The 25,540-nt window shown below is 46.2% G+C and overlaps 2 protein-coding genes across 2 annotated transcripts in view; one reads left to right on the top strand and one right to left on the bottom strand.

Annotated features, from left to right (window-relative positions):
- Nucleotides 1-25,271, top strand: part of kalrna (kalirin RhoGEF kinase a) — a gene marked incomplete at its 5' end in the record, with an annotated part of 113,408 nt that extends 88,137 nt beyond the window's left edge. Inside the window, 25 exons of the mRNA XM_084478590.1 lie at nt 407-550; nt 2,006-2,121; nt 2,472-2,538; nt 2,612-2,715; nt 4,509-4,578; nt 4,868-4,954; nt 5,157-5,249; nt 5,341-5,391; nt 6,258-6,335; nt 7,565-7,750; nt 8,123-8,294; nt 8,572-8,744; nt 9,181-9,464; nt 13,026-13,143; nt 14,038-14,094; nt 14,233-14,260; nt 15,227-15,389; nt 15,961-16,082; nt 18,033-18,161; nt 18,252-18,416; nt 20,011-20,089; nt 20,634-20,685; nt 21,889-22,037; nt 22,579-22,717; nt 22,979-25,271. Of these exons, the coding sequence (XP_084334716.1) occupies nt 407-550; nt 2,006-2,121; nt 2,472-2,538; nt 2,612-2,715; nt 4,509-4,578; nt 4,868-4,954; nt 5,157-5,249; nt 5,341-5,391; nt 6,258-6,335; nt 7,565-7,750; nt 8,123-8,294; nt 8,572-8,744; nt 9,181-9,464; nt 13,026-13,143; nt 14,038-14,094; nt 14,233-14,260; nt 15,227-15,389; nt 15,961-16,082; nt 18,033-18,161; nt 18,252-18,416; nt 20,011-20,089; nt 20,634-20,685; nt 21,889-22,037; nt 22,579-22,717; nt 22,979-23,536 (3,384 nt within the window). The 3' untranslated portion in view covers nt 23,537-25,271. The remainder of the gene's footprint in view (nt 1-406; nt 551-2,005; nt 2,122-2,471; nt 2,539-2,611; nt 2,716-4,508; nt 4,579-4,867; nt 4,955-5,156; nt 5,250-5,340; nt 5,392-6,257; nt 6,336-7,564; nt 7,751-8,122; nt 8,295-8,571; nt 8,745-9,180; nt 9,465-13,025; nt 13,144-14,037; nt 14,095-14,232; nt 14,261-15,226; nt 15,390-15,960; nt 16,083-18,032; nt 18,162-18,251; nt 18,417-20,010; nt 20,090-20,633; nt 20,686-21,888; nt 22,038-22,578; nt 22,718-22,978) is intronic.
- Nucleotides 24,630-25,540, bottom strand: part of LOC311358212 (uncharacterized protein) — a gene marked incomplete at both ends in the record, with an annotated part of 6,479 nt that continues 5,568 nt past the window's right edge. The window contains one exon of the mRNA XM_084478220.1: nt 24,630-24,638. Coding sequence (XP_084334346.1) covers nt 24,630-24,638 — 9 coding nt within the window. The remainder of the gene's footprint in view (nt 24,639-25,540) is intronic.

Below are 25,540 nucleotides of genomic sequence, written 5' to 3'. Positions count from 1 at the left end.
GCTGGTGCTACAGCCCTAGCTGCTGGTGCTACAGCCCTAGCGGTGGTGCAACAGCCCTAGCTGCTGGTGCTACAGCCCTAGCGGTGGTGCTACAGCCCTAGCTGCTGGTGCTACAGCCCCTAGCGGTGGTGCTACAGCCCTAGCTGCTGGTGCTACAGCCCTAGCTGCTGGTGCTACAGCCCTAGCTGCTGGTGCTACAGCCCCTAGCGGTGGTGCTACAGCCCTAGCTGCTGGTGCTACAGCCCTAGCGGTGGTGCTACAGCCCTAGCGGTGGTGCTACAGCCCTAGCTGCTGGTGCTACAGCCCCTAGCGGTGGTGCTACAGCCCTAGCTGCTGGTGCTACAGCCCTAGCTGCTGGTGCTACAGCCCTAGCGGTGGTGCTACAGCCCCTCTCTTGTGTGTCCAGCGGGCAGAGCGGCAGGAGGGTACTCTGGTCAAGTCGTCGTCGGGGATGCAGAGCGGGGGAGAGGAGGAGCAGGACGAAGAGACGCACACCCCGCTGCCCCCGCCCATGAAGATCATCAACGACCCGTCCACCCAGGACGACAAGGTAGGACCAGAGGAGGGCCCCCGTCTGAGGGAATCAACATGGTACTGTGACAGGGTTATGAGGGCTCTGCTACCATCACCTCATTGGTCAGCTGAGTAGAACTCCTGATGTCCCTTCCTTGTGACTGAACTACATTAACTAGAGCGAGGGAGTCCAGGTCTGTGTTGGCAATCTAATGTCTCTGCTAGCCCTGTTAGCTCTGTTTTAGCTCTTAGCTAGCGCATCCTAAAGTTCTAACGTAGCTCTGTAGCTGATGCATGTGATTGGCTACCTCCAGCCCGGCTTCTGTTGTGTTTCCAGCCTGGGCTGTGATTGGCTCTAACCCAACAGCTTTTCTTCTCTCTTTCTTCCAATCACTCCTTCATGATCTTAATGGTTCATCCCCCACTATCACCTCTCTCCTCCTCTCCTCTCCTCCTCTCTCCTCACCCTCTCTTCAACTCTTTGCTCTCCTCTCCTATATTCCTCCCTCCTCTCCTCTCCTCCTCTCCTCCCCCCTCCCCTCCTCCTCCCCCCTCTCCTCTGCTCCCCTCTCTCCTCCTCTCCTCCCCCCTCCCCTCCTCCTCCCCCCTCCCCTCCTCCACCCTCCCCTCCTCCACCCCCCTCCTCTCTGCTCCTCCCCCCTCCCCTCCTCCCCCCTCCCCTCCCTCAGTCGGCTGCGTTGCGTTCCTCCATGCAGGCTCCAGTGGAGGTCCCCAGCGGCTCAGAGCTGGTTAGCGCCATAGAGCAGCTGGTTAGGTCTAAGATGGTGAGTTCAGGGCCCGTCTCCTCCTGATGTTCAGCCTCGGAGATGACAGGACCAACACGACTGTTGGTCGTTGTAGTGCGTGAATAATTACATAAAGTCAATGTGTAGGTACATATACTCAGCATTGTTTAGGTGTGTAGAATTGTGTGTATTTAGGCATGTGTGTGTAAAACATGTGTGTTGTACATATTCAAGTAAACATATTGGAGGAGAAATCCAGTATGTGTGAGTATGTTGCATGTTTATGCGTGTGTAAGTGTTGTGTTGTATTGAGTTGTGTTTTGTCAAGATGTCATGGTGTGTTGTAGCAGGCAAATATATAATAATACATATATTAAATCTACCTTATCTAAGATACCTGTATGTGGTCTGAGTCCTCCTGGTCTCAGTCCTCCTGGTCCTGTATGTGGTCTGAGTCCTCCTGGTCTCAGTCCTCCTGGTCCTGTATGTGGTCTCAGTGCTCCTGGTCTCAGTCCTCCTGGTCCTGTATGTGGTCTCAGTGCTCCTGGTCTCAGTGCTCCTGGTCCTGTATGTGGTCTGAGTCCTCCTGGTCTCAGTCCTCCTGGTCCTGTATGTGGTCTCAGTGCTCCTGGTCTCAGTGCTCCTGGTCCTGTATGTGGTCTCAGTGCTCCTGGTCCTGTATGTGGTCTCAGTGCTCCTGGTCCTGTATGTGGTCTCAATGCTCCTGGTCCTCCCCTTGTCCTTAGAGTCTGGATCCAGGGTCCTACCCGGGGTTCTCCTCCCTGGACCCACCGGACCAGAGCCCCCCGGCCCCCCGGAACCTGGAGGAGGAGCAGCGGGCCAGGGCCCTCAGGGGACGCATGTTAGTACTACTGTTATAGTCCTAGTACTGCTACATACTACTGTTATAGTCTTAGTACTGCTACATACTACTGTTGTACTCCTAGTACTGCTACATACTACTGTTGTACTCCTAGTACTGCTACATACTACTGTTGTACTCCTAGTACTGCTACATAGTACTGTTCTACTCCTAGTACTGCTACATAGTACTGTTCTACTCCTAGTACTGCTACATACTACTGTTGTACTCCTAGTACTGCTACATAGTACTGTTCTACTCCTAGTACTGCTACATAGTGTGATACTGATAGTACATCCTTGTGCGTGGTGTTTAACTGTCTAAAGGAAGTGTCTTCTCCTGGTCTGAAGGTTTGTTCTTAACGAGCTGATCCAGACTGAGAAGGACTATGTCAAGGACCTGGGCATTGTGGTGGAGGTGAGTGACACGCTGTAGAGTGAGGCTGGGCTGACCTCTGGAGCTCTGGATGACCTCTGTGTGTTGACCTCAGGGCTTTATGAAGACCATGGAAGAGACCGTCGTCCCGGAGGACATGAAGGGGAAGGACAAGATGGTCTTCGGGAACATCCACCAGATCTACGACTGGCACAGAGAGTGAGTCCTGTCCTCAGGTCCAGACCTGTCCCCAGGTCCAGACCTGTCCCCAGGTCCAGACCTGTCCCCAGGTCCAGACCTGTCCTCAGGTCCAGACCTGTCCTCAGGTCCAGACCTGTCCCCAGGTCCAGATCTGTCCCCAGGTCCAGATCTGGGCGTCCGCTGGTGAAATACGCCCTGATCCGACGAGGGTCTGAGCGTCTGCTGAGGGATCTGAACCTCATACAGACTGAAGAATGGCTACGACGAGCCAACCTCAGACCCTTCAGCCAATCACGTCTGTAGGATGAGCTGACCGAGCCAACCTCAGACCCTTCAGCCAATCACGTGAAGCGCGAAGCGGAAGTAGCTTTGTGGGCGGTTCTACAGCGATGTTGCTATTATGACGGCGCTAAATGACTCTTGCGCCCGAAGCAAATCTAAAATGGGTTGATCTGAAACCTGTAGGTGTGTTTTGGGCATAACGTGCAATAAATCAGTGTTTCATCTTTCATCTCCTTTAAGAGCCAGCGCATTTGACTTGACGAGTTGATATTTTGACAGAGCGTTTGCAGTCTCTGCTGAGACAGATGCATGACCACATGAATTTCAAACTTCAAATGGCTCCGTTTATGGCCAAATAATAGGCCTAATTCACACATGGAATAGCGTTTTCTTCTCCAACTTCAGAAAAGTCGTCATGTAAATTTCGGCAAAGACAACTTAACACATATGATATGCGGACGCGGTTCTCGAAACTGTGGGTCTCATATGCGGCAATACATTAACAAACATCCTTTGTTACCAGTATTGTATACATTATCGTTATCAACTTGTGTTCATAATATGCATGTGTCCCCCTGTTAATATACATCGCCATGGACTGCATTATGTGTTACGTGTTTAGTTTGCGTGTGTTTAAACAGATGGGTGCGCACACACACGCGCGCCAAGCATCACCCGCATTCATTCATTCTTTTAAACACTCACTCGCGGTAAAACTATGTTTTCTCACGATCAAATACTCATCAATCCTAAAAGTAATGGGCTTGTACACGATGTCTGTGTCAAGAACATATGTGTTTGCTGTACTACGGTTTTTGCAGATGCATTGATCTAAAAGTACAACTTCTTACCGCTGTATCAGCTGTTTCCGAAATCATTTAACCAACCATTTACCCTAAAACGAGATTTTGTTTTGGAAGGCAGGAATATACTTTGCTCGAGTTTATTATTGTTATTATTATTATTTTAACGTGTGGCATAGCCTACTATAGGCCTACTGTGTTCATTCATGCAGCCCCTATGGAGAAAAAAAAATTCCACAATCCACATGCTATTTTATGCAGTTTCAAACATATGAAAAATCTTTGACATCATAATATTTAAATCAGGCTAATCGTTTGCATGTTTGTGCTGTGTATAGCCTACATGTGTGTAAGCGTATTGTACTACCCGCTAGTGCATTTAGACCAGGAATTTTTCGGTCAGTAGCACAATTGCATTGGTGCAATTTTTAGATCACAAAAATAGCACCAAGTATCATTTGCGCCGGAACACGCCTCTGCTTTTCGCCGACACGCCTCTCCAGGTGCAAGTGTAGTGGTGCCTGGTTGCTGCGGGGAAAATCAGCTTTGCGCCGGGTGCAAACTAGCAACGACACATGCGTCGGTGTAGAAAGTCAATTGCGCTGGGTGCAAGATAGGGCCCATGGAATGCAGCCCTGGTTGCACATCTGATTTGACATCTGGTTTCATGAGCGTTCAGGCACTGAGCTGAACTCAGATCCAACAGTGTCTTCCTCTCTCTCTTAGTTTCTTTGTAGGAGAGCTGGAGAAATGTCTGGAGGACCATCAGCTACTGCCCCAGCTCTTCATCAAACATGTGAGGGGGGGGGGGGGTGTTTGTGTGCGTGTGTGTGTGTGTGTGTGTGTGTGTGTGTGTGTGTGTGTGTGTGTGTGTGTGTGTGTGTGTGTGTGTGTGTGTGTGTGTGTGTGTGTGTGTGTGTGTTGCCTTCAGGCCATGTGACCGTGGTGGAGCGTCTAATGGGTGAAGCAGTGGCCGTCCACCACAGATCAGTTTGTCAGTGTGGTGGAAGTCATGCATTAGTGACCGCTGCTCGTGACTGCTGCACATGATGATAAATGTGTGTGTGTGTGTGTGTGTGTTCCAGGCTCGGAGGCTACACATGTACGTGGTGTACTGTCAGAACAAACCCAAGTCAGAGTTCATCGTGGCCGAGTACGATAAATACTTTGATGTAAGTCCTGCGTTGAGGGTGGGGGGGTGGGGGGGGCTCCCAGGAGGCTCATGGGAAATCTGAAAACAAACATAACTTGGCAGCTATTTAACAGGTGTGTGTGTGTGTGTGTGTGTGTGTGTGTGTGTGTGTGTGTGTGTGTGTGTGTGTGTGTGTGTGTGTGTGTGTGTGTGTGTGTGTGTGTGTGTGTGTGTGTCTACAGGGTATACAGCAGGTCCTCCAGTCCAGATTGTCAATCAGTGATTTTCTCATCAAACCAATTCAGAGAATCACCAAATACCAGCTGCTGCTGAAGGTAACACACACACACACACACACACACGCTGGTTTGGTGAGTGTAGGACAGCGATCGTGTCTGCTTGGACTGAGTTGTGTTTCTCTTCCAGGACTTCCTGAAGTACAGCTCCAAGGCAGGAATAGACTGTGAACAGATTGAGGTACTGCTTATAAAACCTAGAATGTTCTTTATGTTGTCATATACCATATGTTATGTACTGGATGACGTCATGCTATGTACTGGATCAGAGGTCTTCAACAATGGGGTCACGACCCCAAGTGGGCTGGCAGTGGTACTGCAGGGGAGTCGCCAAATTATTCTTCGATTATTATATATATTTTTTAATATTTCTGAAAATACACATTAACATGAATCCAACATATTATTTTTCAAAGATGCATTCAATAACATATTTAATTTAAACAAAATTGATGATAGGCTACCCATGAATCATGAGATCAGTATCCGTCACCATCACTATCACAGTCACACCAGCCATCTGGTCAGGACCTTTTACTAAAGCAAATTGTGAGTTAGGTATTTATTAAACATAATGCGCCTCTTGTGAACAATGGATAGTTTCGTAACTTTTCAAGCAAAGGACTCAAACCCTCCACCTGTAGGGTTAGGGTTAGCTTTGTTATAGCTTTTTTATAGCTTTGTTACTAAACCTTAGTATTGTATGCACAATAACAAGGTGTGTTTATACATGACACTATAAGCTGTCATACATGTTATTGTAGGCCCAGTTTAATATGTAACAGTTTTATACAATATTTGTAGTGTAAATATAAAAGTGAACAAATAAAGAAAAAGATATTTGTAATTTATATCAAAAAGTTGAATATTGTTAACTAAATATACAAAAAGACACCAATGGAATACTCCAAATATATAATCTCTCTACTTTTGTATCATTGTCTCTCTCTCTCTCTCTCCTCTCTCTCTCTCTCTCTCTCTTTGCTCTCGCTCTCGCTCTCTCTCTGTCTCTTAATGTCTCTCTCTCTCTATCTCTCTCGCCAACAGAAAGCGGTGGAGCTGATGTCCCAGGTGCCTAAGCTGTGTAACGACATGATGAACCTGGGCCGGCTGCAGGGCTTTGAGGTGGGGATGGATGATATTACTGTTATATACATGTTATACATGTTATACATTCAGAGTTAGCAACCTGCTATAGCTTGTATATGTATATACATGGATAGTATATATTAGACTAACCAGCACTAACTATACTATATTACACTAACCAGCTAGGCTGTGTATCAGATATGTATTCTATGTGTATTAGATGTGTATTAGTTGTGTATCAGATATGTATTCCATGTGTATTAGTTGTGTATCAGATATGTATTCCATGTGTATTAGATGTGTATTAGTTGTGTATCAGATATGTATTCCATGTGTATTAGATGTGTATCAGATATGTATTCTATGTGTATTAGATGTGTATCAGTTATGTATTCTATGTGTATTAGATGTGTATTAGAACACAACACTTGATTGTTTTGTGTTGGTTTTATCTCTGTATTTCTGTAACTCGTCAACATTGTAAATGAGGATTCTTCCTCGCTGGTCTCTGGACATGAAAGAAGAGAGAAGAAGACTATTATAAATATGTGGTGGATACTTTTTCAACTGACCAGCCAGGGCAAGCTGCTCCAGCATGGATTCAAATGGATATTCTATGTGTATTATTACCATGTGATGTATATGATATGTACATTATGAAGTTGTTTATGTGTATTATTATCATGTGATGTATATGATATGTACATTATGAAGCTGCTTATGTGTATTATTATCATGTGATGTATATGATATGTACATTATGAAGCTGTTTATGTATTTATATGATATGTACATTATGAAGCTGTTTATGTATTTATATGATATGTACATTATGAAGCTGTTTATGTATTTATATGATATGTACATTATGAAGCTGTTTATGTATTTATATATGTACATTATGAAGCTGTTTATGTGTATTATTATCGTGTGAATGTATATTCTATGATGTAGATTATATATTATTTATATGATATGTACATTATGAAGCTGTTTATGTGTATTATTATCATGTGAATGTATATGATATGTATATTATATATATGATATGTACATTATGAAGTTTATGTATTTATATGATATTACATTATGAAGCTGTTTATGTGTATTATTATCATGTGAATGTATATGATATGTATATTATATATATGATATGTACATTATGAAGCTGTTTATGTATTTATATGATATGTACATTATGAAGCTGTTTATGTGTATTATTATCATGCATATGATATGTATATTATGCTGTTTATGTATTTCAGGGTAAACTGACCAGCCAGGGCAAGCTGCTCCAGCAGGAGACGTTCTTTGTGACGGAGCAGGACGGCGGCGTGCTGTCGCGCTCTAAAGAGAGACGCGTGTTCCTCTTCGAGCAGATCGTCATCTTCAGCGAGCTGCTGAGGAAGGGCTCCTCAACGCCGGGCTACCAGTTCAAGAAGAGTATCAAGGTACTAATACTGCAATACCAGTACTATATGAATACACACCTCGCTACCAGTTCAAGAAGAGTATCAAGGTACTAATACTGCAATACCAGTACTATATGAATACACACCTCGCTACAGTTCAAGAAGGGTATCAAGGTACTAATACTGCAGTACCAGTACTATATGAATACACACCTGGCTACCAGTTCAAGAAGGGTATCAAGATACTAATACTGCAATACCAGTACTATATGAATACACACCTGGCTACCAGTTCAAGAAGGGTATCAAGATACTAATACTGCAATACCAGTACTATATGAATACACACCTGGCTACCAGTTGAAGAAGGGTCTGGAGGTGCTGATAGGTGCTCGGGGCGGGGGGGTGTAGGTGGCGGTGCTGGGGCTGGACGAGGCGGCGGACAGCGACCCCTGCAGGCTGGTGCTGTGTCACCACGGCTCAGCCGAGCGCTACACGCTGCAGGCCGCCAACGCCGAGGTCAAGCAGCTGTGGGTCAAACACATCCAGGAAGTCCTGGAAGCCCAGAGCAACTTCCTGACCGGTGAGGAAACCACACACACACCCATGTGTGTGTGTCTCTAGTATTCATATGTAACATATGTATATCTAATACAGCTTGGATGAATACTGCTAATACTACCGCTACTATGACTACATGGCTATGTAATTTTCAACCGTGAATCTATCAGGCTATATTTTATTAGCGATAGTTAAAGTTAAATAAAATACTTTGTTATTTAAATGTTTTGAGTCAAATTATGATTTATTTAAGTACTCAGGTTGATAGAGCCCTGGTCCTGCTGCCCTCATGTCCTCAGCTCTGCAGTCTCCCATCGAGTACCAGAAGGAGCGCTGCGCCGGCAGCAGGACCTCCTCTCTCAACAGAAACCACTCCTCCTTCCACGACTCCCGGAGCCAGCCCCCCTCCCAGCCGCGCCCCGCCTCCTCCCTGGGGCTGGGAGAGGAGGACCGCCCCCCCGCCGGCTCCATGGTGACAACCTGACACGTCCATACATAGAACTAGATACACAGATAGAACCTGATAGATACACAGATAGAACCTGATAGATACAGAGTTATGTATACAGATGTTGTAGTAGTGTGTTGTCTTCAAACATACCATGACCTTCCTCCTCCCTTCTCCTCTCCTCCCCTCCTCCTCTCCTCTCTCCCCTCCTCCTCTCCCCTCTCCTCCTCTCCCCTCTCCTCTCCCCTCTCCTCCTCTCCCCTCTCCTCTCCTCCCCTCCTCCTCTCCTCTCCCCCCTCTCCTCTCCCCTCTCCTCCTCTCCTCTCCTCTCCTCTCCTCCTCTCCCCTCTCCTCCTCTCCTCTGCTCCTCCCCTCTCCTCCCCTCCTCCCCTCCTCCTCTCCTCTCCTCCTCTCCTCCTCTCCTCTCCTCTCCTCCTCTCCCCTCTCCTCCTCTCCTCAGGGAGGAGATGATAGGAGCTGTAACGGGGTCTCCTCCACCATGCTGGTGTCTCAGGACTACTCGGCTCTGAAGGAGAATGAGATCTGTGTGAGTCAGGGAGAGACGGTCCAGATCCTGGCAGCCAATCAGCAGAAGATGTATCTGGTGTATCGGCCGGCTGACAGCCAATCGCCTGCTGCTGAGGGCTGGGTGCCCGGTTATGTCCTGGCTCCGCCTACCAAGCCCATAAAAGACTCCTCCTCCACTTCCTGTTTCTCTGCTGCGGCTGGGGCCAACGACATCAAGTAAGTCCCGCCCCCCCAACCCCCTCCCCCCTCCCCAACCGCAGACTAAGACCCTCCCTCATTGGTTGTTCCTCAACAGAAGGCTGACTCTGGTTGGCTGACGGGTGTCCAAGTGAGACTGGCTTTTTTTGTATTTTTTTATTTGACCTGTTTTTACCCACCCTGACACACACACATACATACACCACACACACACAACACTGCTCCATCCTGACACACACACACACACACACACACACCCACCACACACCACACACACACAACGCTGCTCCACCCTGTGTCACACACACACACACACACACACACGCTTCTATCTGATTCTGCCAGTTTGGCTAAAACCGGACTAAACCAAACCGGACTAAACCAAACTGGACTAAACCAAACCGGACTAAACCAAACTGAGCTGAACTGAGTGCAGCAGCAGTCAGCAGGATGGACTCTGATTTCAGTTCCTACCCAGTTTTTGTTTCCTGTTTGATTTTTGGAGGTCTCAGAGGAGAGAGGTCTCATCCTCCTCCTCCTCCTGTCAAGTTCATACTGTATTTTTTCAGGAATTTTGGTTGTTATGATTTATTTTGTGTTGACTGTGTATAAAGTTATAAAGCTCTACAACATTCCTGTCAGGGTTGCTTTGCACTAAGATGTCAGCTCTGATCCAGGCTGTGCAATATCTGCTTAGACGTGTTGAACGTGTTCCACTCTGGTACCACCATGATGATGATGATGACCGTGTTTAATGTGATAGAATGAAGATGTGTCACAGATTGTAGTTGTTAATATTTGTAAATAAACTATGAGTGCAGAAGTCAAACTCAGCGATTCTCTGGCCTACACAACTACACAACTACATAACCCAACTAAAGAACTATATTACACAACTACACAACTAAACTACACTAATACACAACCCAACTAAGGAACTACATCACACAACTACACAACTACACAAATAGAAAACTAAATGACACCTATACAGCTACAGCCAAACTACACAACTAGAGTTTACATTGTTACTGCTGATGTTAAAACTGGAAGCTTCACCTGTGACTGTGTATATATTCAATCTAGGGAGATGTACTCAAATCTTTATCCAGAGAGAGCTGAAGGGCTAGGCTTTATCCAGAGAAATTAAGAGTTAGGCTTTATCCAGAGAACTGAAGAGTTAGGCTTTATCCAGAGAACTGAAGAGATAGGATTTATCCAGAGAACTGAAAAGCTAGGCTTTATCCAGAGAACTGAAGAGTTAGGCTTTATCCAGAGAACTGAAAAGCTAGGCTTTATCCAGAGAACTGAAGAGTTAGGCTTTATCGAGGGAACTGAAGTGCTAGGCGTTATCCAGAGAACTGAAGAGTTAGGCTGAAAAACAGAACTGAAAAGCTAGGCTTTATCCAGAGAACTGAAGAGTTAGGCTTTATCCAGATAACTGAAGGGCTAGGCTTTATCCAGAGAACTGAACAGTTAGGCTGAAAAACAGAGAACTTAAGAGTTAGGCTTTATCCAGAGAACTAAAGAGTTAGGCTTTATCCAGAGAACTGAAGAGTTAGGCTTTATCCAGAGGACCAAAGGGCTAGGCTTTATCCAGAGAACTGAAGGGCTAGGCTTTATCCAGAGAACTGAAGAGTTAGGCTTTATCCAGAGGACCGAAGGGCTAGGCTTTATCCAGAGAACTGAAGAGCTAGGCTTCATCCAGAGAACTGAAGAGTTAGGCTTTATCCAGAGAACTGAAGAGTTAGGCTTTATCCAGAGAACTGAAGGGCTAGGATTTATCCAAAGAACTGAAGAGTTAGGCTTTATCCAGAGAACTGAAGAGTTAGGCTTTATCCAGAGAACTGAAGAGTTAGGCTTTATCCAGAGAACTGAAGGGCTAGGCTTTATCCAGAGAACTGAAGAGTTAGGCTTTATCCAGAGAACTGAAGAGTTAGGCTTTATCCAGAGAACTGAAGGGCTAGGCTTTATCCAGAGAACTGAAGAGTTAGGCTTTATCCAGAGAACTGAAGGGCTAGGCTTTATCCAGAGAACTGAAGAGTTAGCCTTTATCCTGAGGACCGAAGGGCTAGGCTTTATCCAGAGAACTGAAGGGCTAGGCTTTATCCAGAGAACTGAAGAGTTAGGCTTTATCCAGAGGACCGAAGGGCTAGGCTTTATCCAGAGAACTGAAGGGCTAGGCTTTATCCAGAGAACTGAAGAGTTAGGCTTTATCCAGAGAACTGAAGGGCTAGGATTTATCCAGAGAACTGAAGAGTTAGGCTTTATCCAGAGAATTGAAGAGTTAGGCTTTATCCAGAGAACTGAAGAGTTAGGCTTTATCCAGAGAACTGAAGGGCTTGGCTTTATCCAGAGAACTGAAGAGTTAGGCTTTATCCAGAGAACTGAAGAGTTAGGCTTTATCCAGAGAACTGAAGGGCTAGGCTTTATCCAGAGAACTGAAGAGTTAGGCTTTATCCAGAGAACTGAAGAGTTAGGCTTTATCCAGAGAACTGAAGGGCTAGGCTTTATCCAGAGAACTGAAGAGTTAGGCTTTATCCAGAGAACTGAAGGGCTAGGCTTTATCCAGAGAACTGAAGAGTTAGGCTTTATCCAGAGAACTGAAAAGTTAGGCTTTATCCAGAGAACTGAAGAGTTAGGCTTTATCCAGAGAACTGAAGAGTTAGGCTTTATCCAGAGAACTGAAGAGTTAGGCTTTATCCAGAGAACTGAATAGCAACACACAGTTGGACCGTTGAATAGAGTGCAGAATAGCTGTAGAACCAGCTTCTAGATGTTCTGCGGCCTATAGTGGACCAGCAGGGACCAGTAGGACTAGACGTTCTCGTACACAGCAGGGACCAGTAGGACTAGACGTTCTCCTACAGAGCAGGGACCAGTAGGACTAGATGTTCTCCTACAGTGGACCAGCAGGGACCAGTAGGACTAGATGTTCTCCTAGAGTGGACCAGTAGGACTAGTGGTTTCGACCATAACCAGATTTCTAGCACCAATTTGTGGGCTTTTCAAGTTGGTTGCTTGTCTGTCTTTTAAGTTTTAACTCACTTCACTGGTCGAGACCAACCAACCAACACACACATTCACACAGTTTACATCTTTATTTGGATTTGATAAATAAGTACATATCATGGCAAAATCCATATTTGGCTAAAAGGAAGTGTTAGATTGCAGAGAGTCTCAGTCCATTCTGTACATTAAGGGTAAAGGTGACACCTGCACCTCCAGATAAAGAGGCTTCCAATTAGTGCTGCTATAGAGCAGTACACACACACACACACACACACACACACACACACACACACTCACAAACACTGCACACACACACACTCACAAACACTGCACACACACACACACACACACACACACACACACATTACAATGATAATAATGAGTACAATAATCATAATAATTAGAATCACCTTAATTCTAAAGAATTATGATAATATGAAACATACAGTAGGACTCCGCCCTCCCTCTCTCTCTCCCGCTAACCAACCAATCATGTTCTCCTTGGTCTGATTGGCCGAGCTGGGCTGAGCAGCAGGAAGTATCTCTGATTGGTTCCTGTACACACAGGAAGTCTCTGTCGTGGAACACGCTGCGCTCCCGGAAGGTCAAAGGTCAGGAGAATGGTCTCCTGCGTAAACCCAAAGACACGCCCCCCCCGCGCCCCCCCTCCCCTCAGGGGGCCAAAGTGAGTTCATACGTTAAACCAAACTATACCTGCACGGCGTTGGTGTGTGTGTGTGTATGTTTGTGCGTGTGTGTGTGTGTGTGTGTGTGTGTGTGCGTTTGTACGTGGATGTGTGTTTGTGTGTGTGTGTTTGTTCATGTGTGTGTGTGTGTGTCTTTGTATGTGTATGTGTGTGCGCGTGTGTGAGTTTGTGTGTGTGTGTTTGTGTGTGCATGTGTTTGTGTGTGTGTGTGTTTGTGTGTGCAAGTGTGTTTTTGTGTGTGTTTATGTGTGTGTGTGTGTGTGTGTGTGTGTGTGTAAGTGCACTCCTGAGCCAACCAGCCAATCATAGCGGTGAAGTGAGTCCCCGCCCTCCATGATGTACTGACAGTGTTTTAGTCGACTCTGAACTAACGTTCTAATATCATTGGATACGATCATACAGTAGGAGACCATGTGACCAGGAAGTGATACAGAGTCCTCCCTGCTCCACGACCGCCCCAGGTAGCTCCATGTAGCGTAGCTCCAGGTAGCGTAGTGTAGCTCCAGGTAGTGTAGTGTAGCCCAGCCAGCCTCAGAGCTCTGGCAGAACGCCCAACGTCCTTCAGTAGCCAACATACAAGATGTTAACAGCTGCACTTCTGGTTTCCATGGAGATGAGTAAGTATGACGGGGCTATTCCTGGTCACAAATAAACCTCTCTCCTCCTCTCCTCCTCCCCATGGAGTCCCGCTCCTCCTCTCCTCCTCTCTCCTCTCCTCCCTCCTCTCCTCTCCTCCCCTCTCCTCTCCTCCTCTCTCCTCTCCTCCCCTCTCCTCTCCTCCTCTCTGCTCTCCTCTCCTCTCCTCCCCTCTCCTCTCTTCCTCTCCTCTCCTCCTCTCCTCCTCTCCTCTCCTCCACTTCCTGTCCAACCAGGAGACTCACAGTTCTGAGGAGTCAGACTGTGATGACGACCCCAAGACCGGGATGGAGGTACACACACACACACGCACACGGACACACACATACACACACGCACACACATACAGACACACGCACAAACACACACTCCGTATTGTTACTAGGTCTATTGCCAGTGCTTCTGAACTAACATCAACTCTTCTATTTCAGCTCATCAACCCAAACTTCATCCAGGAAGGTATGCTGCTCAGCCTCTAGAGGGCAGTACTCAGCCTCTAGAGGGCAGTACGCTGCTCAGCCTCTAGAGGGCAGTACGCTGCTCAGCCTCTAGAGGGCAGTACGCTGCTCAGCCTCTAGAGGGCAGTACTCAGCCTCTAGAGGGCAGTACGCTGCTCAGCCTCTAGAGTGTTTATATCAAGTAGATTAGACTACATTAGACTACATTAAGTAGATTATATTAAGTAGATTAGACTACATTAGACTATATCAGATTACATCAGACTACATTAGATTACATTAGACTACATTAGACTACATCAGACTACATTAAGTAGATTATATTAAGTAGATTAGACTACATTAAACTACATTAGATTACATTTGATTACATTAAGTAGATTAGACTACATAAGACTACATCAGACTACATTAGACTACATCAGACTACATTAGATTACATTAAATAGATTAGACTACATTAGATTACATTAGATAACATTAAGTAGATTAGACTACATTAGATTACATGAAATAGATTAGATTAAGTAGATTAGACTACATTAGATTATAGTAAGTAGATTAGACTACATCAGACTACATGAGATTATATTAAGTAGATTAGACTACAGACTACATTAGATTATATTAAGTAGATTAGACTACATTAGATTACATTAGATTATATTAAGTAGATTAGACTACATTAGATTACATTAGATAATATTAAGTAGATTAGACTACATTAGATTACATTAGACTACATTAAGTAGATTTGATTAAGTAGATTAGACTACATTAGATTATATTAAGTAGATTAGACTACATCAGACTACATTAGATTATATTAAGTAGATTAGACTACATCAGACTACATTAGATTATATTAAATAGATTAGACTACATTAGATTACATTAAATAAATTTAGTCTGCATTTGATTATATTGAGTGTGTGTGTGTGTGTGTGTGTGTGTGTGTGTGTGTCAGTGGCCCCTGAGGTGCTGGCCCCTCTCGAGGACAGGGTTTGTGTTGTCGGGGAGACGGTGGCCCTGCGCTGTAAAATCAGTGGGCGACCGAGGCCCTCGATCGCCCTAAAGGGACCAGACCAGAACCCTGTGGTCAACACCGCCCGCCTCACCATCACCATCAGGTAGAGAGAGAGAGAGAGAGAGAGAGAGAGAGAGAGAGAGAGAGAGAGAGAGAGAGAGAGAGAGAGAGAGAGAGAGAGAGAGAGAGAGAGAGAGAGAGAGAGAGAGAGAAAGATTTTGACACAAATCAGGATTCTGATCCTCTTTCATTTCCTCCCCTCCTCTTCTCCTTTCCTCTCCTCTCGTCTCATCTCTCATTGTCTCCTCTCTCCTTGTCTCCTCTCTCCTTGTCTCTCCTCTCTTCTCTCCTTGTTTCCTCTCTTCCTCTCCTCTCTCATTGTCTCCTCTCTCCTTGTCTCCTCTCTGCTTGTCTCCTCTCTGTTCCTCTCCTCTCTCCCTGTCTCCTCTCTCATTGTTTCCTCTCCTCTCTCCTTGTCTCCTCTCTTCCTCTCCTCTCTCCCTGTCTCCTCTCTCCTTGTTTCCTCTCCTCTCTCCTTGTCTCCTCTCTTCCTCTCCTCTCTCCCTGTCTCCTCTCTCTTCCTTTCCTCTCTCCTTGTCTCCTCTCTCCTCATCTCCCCTGCTGTCTCCTCTCCTCTCTCCTTGTCTCCTCTGCCCTCGTCTCCTGGTTTCTAGGGATACTGGAGACATTTTGCTAAAGATCTGTAACGTGATGCCTCAGGACACTGGGATCTACACCTGCGTTGCCGTTAACGACCATGGCTCCGCCTCCACCTCTGCTTCAATCAAAGTTCAAGGTGCCCTCTCTCTCCTCCTAGAGGCCGGCAGAGCCTTATACCTGTGACTCATATCCAGGTCTGGACAGGGGGTTAATGTATGTCCAGGTGTGTTGTGTGTCCAGATGTGTTGTGTTGTGTACAGGTGTGTTTTGTGTCCAGGTGTACAGGTGTGTTGTTGTGTACAGGTGTGTACAGGTGTGTTGTGGTGTATACAGGTGTATTGTTATGTGTACAGGTGTGTTGGTGTGTTGTGTGTGCAGGTGTGTTGTGTACAGGTGTGTTGTGTGTACAGGTGTGTACAGGTGTGTTGAAGTGTGTACAGGGCCATCGTTCATCGAGTTCATCGTATGAGCATCGTAGAGTTTTCACACCGTTTCCCGAAAGCATTGTTGCGTAACAAACGTCATGAAAACCCTCGTAGCTAATGAGGACTCCAGGGGCACTCGTAGAGCGCTAAGAGCATCGTTACTATAGCCTCAGTGGAGTCACCAGCTGGACATTCCGTGTATTGGATGTGTTTTATTAAAACACATCCAATACCACTGAATTCCAGCGGGTGCAATTTCGCAATACCCCAAAAAACAGTGGTTACCACCGATATATTACTTGTAGACTACTGTTACATTTAAACAGCAAAGACAGACATGTTAGAAGTCAACAAAAATATAATTTATTGTGGCAATTTAAAATTCCAAAAATGCATGCGCAGCCGAAATGTACCGATCAAACGCCACGTCACAAGGCATATAATAAAATCAAATGATTCCGTCGCTCGCAAGCTGCACTGGCTGTCTCCCTCTGATTTTAATTCAACCATCATGGTTAAAATGTCCTCATATTGATCAATGACAGAAGACATACTGTACATGAATCATGCTGAGACCAGCGGGTGTCGGAAGAATTTCTGCAGGCGTTTTTTGTTGCGATTGATTGCCATAAAGCACTGTAGGAGCGTCGGTGAGGCTGTGATGAAGTTCACTATTTATTGGACCGTGTCTAGACAGTTACGAACATCCCTGACCTTAGTGGAGTGCACAAACGCCAAGTTGAGAGCGTGGTTTCTGCAGTGAACGTAGACTGCTGTGGAAAACTGTGCTGCAATGCGTGCCTTTCCCGCTTACATTGCCCGCACCATCATACCCCTGCCCAACAATATGGGCAGGATGTAGACCCGCAACAGCAATAGCCGTGTCAATGCCTCTGCGTTTGAATGATAATGAATTAATGGAATGTTGGATTTTTAATGTTTACAGCAAAGATTCTAGACTAGAGAGTGCACGCCAATCAATGAAACCTAATGTGGAATCAGAGAAAGTCTGCCTTCTTTGCAGCGCAAAGCATGTTTCAGAAATCAGCACATTTAGATAAATGCTATAGTTGTCACACAGACACATTTTTAATTTTTCTAATATGGAATTATTTCAGGGGGGAAAATGTCGTGAAAAAATGTATGCGCGGTGCGTAGCATATGTCGGCCTAGGCCTAATCAATTGTGTTTTAATATTTGTAGCATTCATATTAGTCTATTTTTTTCGTAGGCTACCCTGCTGTTGGCCTTGATCGGGAGATATTTTTTTGCTGCCACAAAATATAGTTTCATCAAACAACATTCCTGCGTCTCCCCCTCCTACAGAGCCCATTTCAGCACAGTGTCAGTAGACAGTTACAAGCCTACGAATGTCGTGAGAGCAGTGCAGTTTCGGGAAACGCTTGGAAAAAATTTACAAAGCATCGAAAGATCCTTTGTGAGAATGATCGTACGAGCATGGCTCCATCGTTATCGGGAAACTAGGCCCAGGTGTGTTGTTGTGTGTCCAGGTGTGTTGTTGTGTGTCCAGGTGTGTTGTTGTGTGTCCAGGTGTGTTGTGTTGTGTCCAGGTGTGTTGTTGTGTGTCCAGGTGTGTTGTTGTGTGTCCAGGTGTGTTGTTGTGTGTCCAGGTGTGTCCAGGTGTGTTGTTGTGTGTCCAGGTGTGCCAGCTGCTCCAGGTAAACCTGTGGTTCAGGAGGTGAGCAGTACGTCCGTCATGGTCCACTGGGACCCACCCACTTCCTCCACCCCAGCCAACGTCAGCTACACCCTCGACTACCGCCAGGAAGGTGAGTGTGCGTGCGCGTGCGTGTGTGCGTGCGTGTGCGTGTGCGTGTGTGTGTGTGTGTGCGTGTGCTCAGCTCTCTCTCTCTCTCCAGACGCCCTCTCCTGGCAGCCGTCCTCCTCCACGGGGGCGCTGTGTGTGCAGGTGGACGGTCTCATCCCGGGGGGCCACTACCTGTTCAGGGTCCGGGCCTCCAGCCCCTGGGGCTCCGGGGCCCCGTCCCCCGCCTCCGAGCCCGTCACCCTGCCCTGCAGCACCAGTAACACACACATACACACACTAATACACACATACAAACACTAACACACACACTAATACACAGATACACACACATACACACACTAATACACACACTAATACACACACATACACACACTAATACACACACATACACACACTAATACACACACTAATACACACATATACACACACTAATACACACACTAATACACACACTAATACACACATACACACACTAATACACACACATACACACACTAATACACACATATACACACACATACACACACTAATACACACATACACACACTAATACATACACATACACACACTAATACACACACTAATACACACATATACACACACTAATACACACATATACACACTAATACACACATATACACACACTAATACACACACTAATACACACATACACACACTAATACACACATATACACACATATACACACATATGCACACACATATACCACACACTAATACACACACTAATACTCACATATACACACACTAATACACACATATACACTATAATACACACACTAATACACACACATACACACACTAATACACACATATACACACACTAATACACACACATACACACTATAATACACACACATACACACACTAATACACACATATACACACACTAATACACACACATACACACACTAATACACACACTAATACACACACATACACACACTAATACACACATATACACACAATAATACACACACATATACACACTAATACACACACTAATACACACACATACACACACTAATACACACATATACACACTAATACACACATATACACACACTAATACACACACTAATACACACATATACACACACTAATACACACATATACACACACTAATACACACATTTATACACACACTAATACACACACATATACACACACTAATACACAGACATATACACACACTAATACACACATATACACACACTAATACACACACATATACACACACTAATACACACACATATACACACTAATACACACATATACACACACATTTACCACACACTAATACACACACATTTACCACACACTAATACACACACATATACACACACTAATACACACACATTTACCACACACTAATACACACACAAATATGTATATATGTGTATTGTGTATTAGTGTGTAGTAAATGTGTGTGTATGACTAATGAATGGTACTAGTTAAAGTACTAACTAATGAATGGTACTAGTTAAGGTACTAACTAATGAATGGTACTAGTTAAGGTACTAACTAATGAATGGTACTAGTTAAGGGGACTAACTAATGCATGGTACTAGTTAAAGTACTAACTAATGAATGGTACTAGTTAAGGTACTAACTAATGAATGGTACTAGTTAAGGTACTAACTAATGAATGGTACTAGTTAAAGTACTAACTAATGAATTGTACTAGTTAAGGTACTAACTAATGAATGGTACTAGTTAAGGGGACTAACTAATGAATGGTACTAGTTAAAGTACTAACTAATGAATGGTACTAGTTAAAGTACTAACTAATGAATGGTACTAGTTAAGGTACTAACTAGTGGTCTCTCCAGACTCAAGCCTGGATGGGACCGCGGTCCTCTGGAGAGACAACTTCCACGACAACTTCTCTGAGATCTGTGAGCTGGGAAGGTGAGTCTCCATACGAATGGGTACTACTGGATACTACTGGGTACTACTGGATACTACTGGGTACTACTGGATACTACTGGGTACTACAGGGTACTACTGGGTACTACTGGGTACTACTGGGTACTACTGGGTACTACTGGATACTGGGTACTACTGGATACTACTGGGTACTACTGGATACTACTGGGTGCTACTGGGTACTACTGGATACTACTGGGTACTACTGGATACTACTGGGTACTACTGAGGTAAACAGCCTTTAGAGCGCCTTCATTAAGGGGTGGCAGAGATTACACCTGCAGCGTCTCCCACCGTGGTCCCCAGTGGTCAGTACTGGACCAGTCTCCCATGTGGTCCCCAGTGGTCAGTACTGCACCAGTCTCCCACCGTGGTCCCCAGTGGTCAGTACTGGACCAGTCTCCCACGTGGTCCCCAGTGGTCAGTACTGCACCAGTCTCCCACCGTGGTCCCCAGTGGTCAGTACTGGACCAGTCTCCCACCGGTTGGATTAACTTGTGACCTCCTGACCCGGTCTGTCCTGCAGGGGGCGCTTCTCAGTGGTGAAGAAGTGTCTGAGCAGAACGTCCAAGAAAGAGGTGTGTGCTCAACATCCTGTTTACTCTTGTTGTTAACTATTGTGTGTCTTGTTTTTGTTTATTGTTTTTGTTTGCTTCAAGGTGTCAGTTGAGTGTTCAGGGGGGTATTCCATCAAAGTCGCTAATGAAAGCGGCGATTAGTTGATTAAGCCTGGTTAGAACTAGCGCCAACTTCCACTTGAGGCTAAAGCCGTTCCATCAACGCAGTTCAGCCGCGCATTGCTCAGGTTAGTTCAAACCAGGCTCACGTTATCATGGATTACGCGCGTTCACGAGATATGTAACCAGCCCAGAACCGTGAATGTCGAATCATGGATCAAATGTCCGAAAAGGACAGAGCGGGATCTTTTCCAGCGGCGAACAGAAGCTGCTTGTGGAGGTCTATGAGGAGTACACGCATATAATAACTCAAAAAGGGAACACCGTAACCATTAATAGAAACAGGGAGGCTGCCTGGCACAAAAATCGGCGATCTGTTGAATGCATAAGTAGTATTAAGCGTAACATATTTTAATTTAATATTGACCATGGATTTAAAAGCAGGGAGATAGTCTCGAGTTAACGTGTCGGACTAACGTGTCGAGTTAACTCGGGTCGCACGTATCACAGGGCAAGTGCTAGACCATTCACCCAGCCACTGATTACTGATAATGCGATAATACATAGATTTGTGTAAAAATGTGTTGAACAAATAGCCACAGTAATAATAGATAGCAATTCATTGAATTATTTCATTTGCGTCATTTAATCTTAGACCCTTAGTGAAAATACACGCTGTTTGTAGGCTACTTCATATATGTACATTTATGACAAAATTGTGAGGACTGGGCTTGGCGGAACCTTCTGATGGTACAATTGTTGCTGACAGATGGATTTCTCTGAAACACCGCTCAAGTTAGCCTGACAGTTAACCTGCTCCCGACCAGGTTAGGTCGGATAAATTGCCATGGTTACTTAGCGGAGATTCCCTTAAGTGACGTTCATGGAACGCAACTCCAGCTGAAAGAAGCCCGGCTTTATGTTTAGCTTGATGGTTGTTTGGTCGGATAAGTTGCCATGGTTACTTAGCGGAGATTCCCTTAAGCCACATTAATGGAACGCAACTCTAGCTGAAAGAAGCCAGGCTAAGCAAAATAAGCCCGGCTTTGGGTTTAGCTTGGTTGATGGAATACCCCCCAGGTTGATTGTTGTTGTCTGCTGCAGGTCGCAGTGAAGATCGTGAGCAAGAAGCTGCAGAAGAAGGAGCAGATGGCTCAGGAGGCGGAGCTCCTCCAGCACGGCCAGAACCCCCAGCTGGTGGCCCTGCTGGACGCCTACGAGACCCCCTCCTCCCTGATCCTAGTCCTGGAGCTGTGAGTGATGCTATAGACCCAGAGCCTACGAGACCCCCTCCTCCCTGATCCTAGTCCTGGAGCTGTGAGCTGATGCTATAGATCCAGAGCCAGGACCCCAACCCAGAGCCAGGACCCCAACCCCCAGACCAGGGTCCAACCCCCAGAACCCAGACCAGGGTCCACCCCCCTCACCCTGGTCCAGACCAGAGGACCCCAACGTCACCCTGGTCCAGACCAGAGGACCCCAACCTCACCCTGGTCCAGACCAGAGGACCCCCACCTCACCATACCCTAGACCAGAGGACCCCCACCTCACCATAACCTAGACCAGAGGACCCCCACCTCACCATAACCTAGACCAGAGGACCCCCACCTCACCATAACCTAGACCAGAGGACCCCCACCTCACCATAACCTAGACCAGAGGAACCCCACCTCACCATACCCTAGACCAGAGGACCCCCACCTCACCATAACCTAGACCAGAGGACCCCCACCTCACCATAACCTAGACCAAGGTTTGGCTGAGCTGATCTGACATTGTGTTTCCTGTCTGTAGCTTGGAAGGAGGCCGTCTCCTTGACTACCTGGCCTCCCATGATGCTCTTCTGGAGGAGAAGGTGGCCTTCTTCATCAAGGAGACCCTGGAGGCCCTCCAGCACCTGCACACCTGCAGGGTGGCACACCTGGATCTGAAGGTGAGAATTCCACCGCATGCCTCCACCGTATCCACCCATCCATGATGTTCTGTCTGCTGGGAGGAGTCACATCATGAAAGGCTTCTACCTTCTGATTGTTGAATCTTGTAGAACCAGACATACCATGAATACACCAGAATTAACTGGTTGGAACTTTCTTGATCATTTCTTGATCTTGATCACTTTCTTGATCATTGGTGATTAATGTGAAAATGCAGATATAGATAGTCTCTCTCTCTGTCCCTCTCTCCCTTTCTTCAGCCAGAGAACATCATGTTGGACGTTCACTCGGTCGTCCCGGCCGTGAAGCTCATTGACCTCGGTGACGCCGTCCAGCTCTCCGCCAACCGGCGCTATGTCCACTTGTTGCTAGGCAACCCTGAGTTTGCTGCCCCCGAGCTGGTCCAGGGCTCGCCGGTCTCCACGGCGACAGACGTGTGGAGTGTGGGCGTGCTGGCGTACGTAGCACTGAGCGGCGTCTCGCCCTTCCTGGACGAGTCCCCCGAGGAGACCTGTGTCAACATCTGCCGCCGGGACTTCTGCTTCCCGGACCAGTACTTCCTGGACGTGAGCCAGGCTGCGCGGGACTTTATCTCCACCGCTCTGCACCAAGACCCTCGCAAGAGACCCAGCACCACCTCCTGCCTGCAGCACCCCTGGGTGGGCCGGGGGGGGGCGACCGGCGGGGAGTACTCCAGGATGCCGCTGGATACGGGCCGGCTGACGGCCTTCATCGACCGGAGACGACAGCTCCACGATGTCCAAGCCATCACCAACATCAAGGGCCTGGTCAGCACGGGCCTCGGAAGCACACTGTGATGGACCCATGGAAACACCTGGACCGGCCGGACATACCTGGACCAGCTGGACACACCTGTACCAGCCGGTCACACCTGTACCAGCCGGTCACACCTGGACCAGCTGGACACACCTGGACCAGCTGGACACACCTGGTCCCTCAAGGGCCTCCAAACACTCCAGTACCACCAGGAAACTCAACTCAAGACTTTGTCATCTTTCTGCTGAAACTGTTGCCTGGGTGACCAACAATAGGTTAGTAAGCTGACCTCCAGGTACACTCTGGCAGGACAGGAACCGTCTGGCAACACCACTCTAGTTATCCAGGGGAACTGCAGCAGAAGAAGGGTTTGGAGCTGCTGTGTCAGGGGATACTGGAGCAGTTCAAAGACACTGTGAGTGAAAAGAGGACAAGCTCCGCAAAACACACTGTGAGGAAGTCAGCTGCGGCACTCAGCTTCCAGAAGTTTACTTTAGGGGGACACAGCCTCTGTGGGATTGCTGCAGGGAGCCTCAACATCATCATACTGAGTCATCATCCCTCATTAGCTTCTAGCATGGTACCATCCATCATCAGAGACACACTGTAGATAAACTGTACAGTAGCAGGCCATTTGAACAAACCAGAGGTCAATGTTAAACATTGAGCCATCCTATCATCCATCTCTCTCCTCCACCATTTATTCATGAGGGGGCGATACAAGGTGGCAAAAAGAATCCTTCAGCTTTCTGTTACCCTGGCAACCTCCTCAACCTCTGTCCCTGCTGAGAAGATATCTTCCTTTGGTCGCTCCCACATAATCTATGAACCACCAGGAGAGACTGGACCAGCTGATCATCTGCTGAGGGATGAACTCGGCTGGACTCACTAAACATAATACTCCTTATCAACGTCCTCAATGGAATGGTTCAGTCCATAATGTGAGGAGATATCTTATAGACCTTGTTTATTCTGGGACAGATCATGGAGCTTTGTCACTCCTTACATCTGCTGGAATCAGGTAGAGAGGAAGCATTCATTACTGGACTAGGGGAGGTGTTCAAGTCAATAGAAACACACCTTTCCTGTTGTAGTCTGTTCTCCAAACATAAACCTGTCCTGTTGGAGGTGGGGTTACTGACCCTGTGGGGTAATGAGTTACAGGTTGTGTTCATACTGTTGAATGTAAAATGTATTGTGTTCTGATTTATCAGAGGTCTCTTGTGGCCTACATTGCAATGTTCTTCAATGTTCTGCAAAGAAGCATTTAATTCAATGAAATAGGAAGCATTTCAGTTGATTCAGCGGGTGATTGTGAAATACAAATGTAAGCACGCACTTTTATTATAACCATTATAACCCCTACCTGCTCCTTAATGACCTGTCTCTCTCAATGGGCCCAAAAAATGGCCCATGGCCCAACTTGTTTGTGAACCATGAAGCAGTAGTCTCTTGTATTAGAAAATGGAAAGGCAATGCATTATACACAAATTAAACAACTTCAATGTTCATGATCTCAATGCAGAGGGTTATGGTTAAGGTTTGGTTGTTAAGGGTAAAGGCTAGGTGGTTTTGGGTTATGGTTAAACTAGCTCAGGTAGTTAAGGCGTGAGGGGTCTTAGATCGGAGGGAAGCTGGTTCCATACTAGAGAGAGGTCGGTTGAGGCTTGTAGTTCCCGTGCTTAACCAGCACGCAATGCAGCATGGCACTGCTAGCGATGGATGCCTTCTAAGCCGCGCTGTGTTCAATGCATCCACCAGAGGGAGACAGAATGGTTCCTAATGCTCATTAATAAACTCAGTGCTTGTTTTCTAAAACTGGGTTTTCACTGTCCTTCTTATCTCCCATGCTCAAGGTTCATAGCTGTTATTGTGTGTGAGCACTAGATGGAGCCAAAGGCTTTATTGGAAAAAGACAAATGAGACTCAGAAGACCGAACCATAGAAAGATTATCATTGGGGCCAAGTGCAATGACTTATGGGTAAAGGTTTAGCGTTGAACTCCCTGTGAAGTGAACAGTCCGACCCACAAAGAAGGAAAGTGT

The sequence above is a fragment of the Micromesistius poutassou genome (genome assembly GCF_964030765.1).
Source record: "Micromesistius poutassou genome assembly, chromosome: 14".
Lineage (NCBI taxonomy): Eukaryota > Metazoa > Chordata > Actinopteri > Gadiformes > Gadidae > Micromesistius > Micromesistius poutassou.
This window is presented reverse-complemented; position numbering and strand designations above follow the sequence as displayed.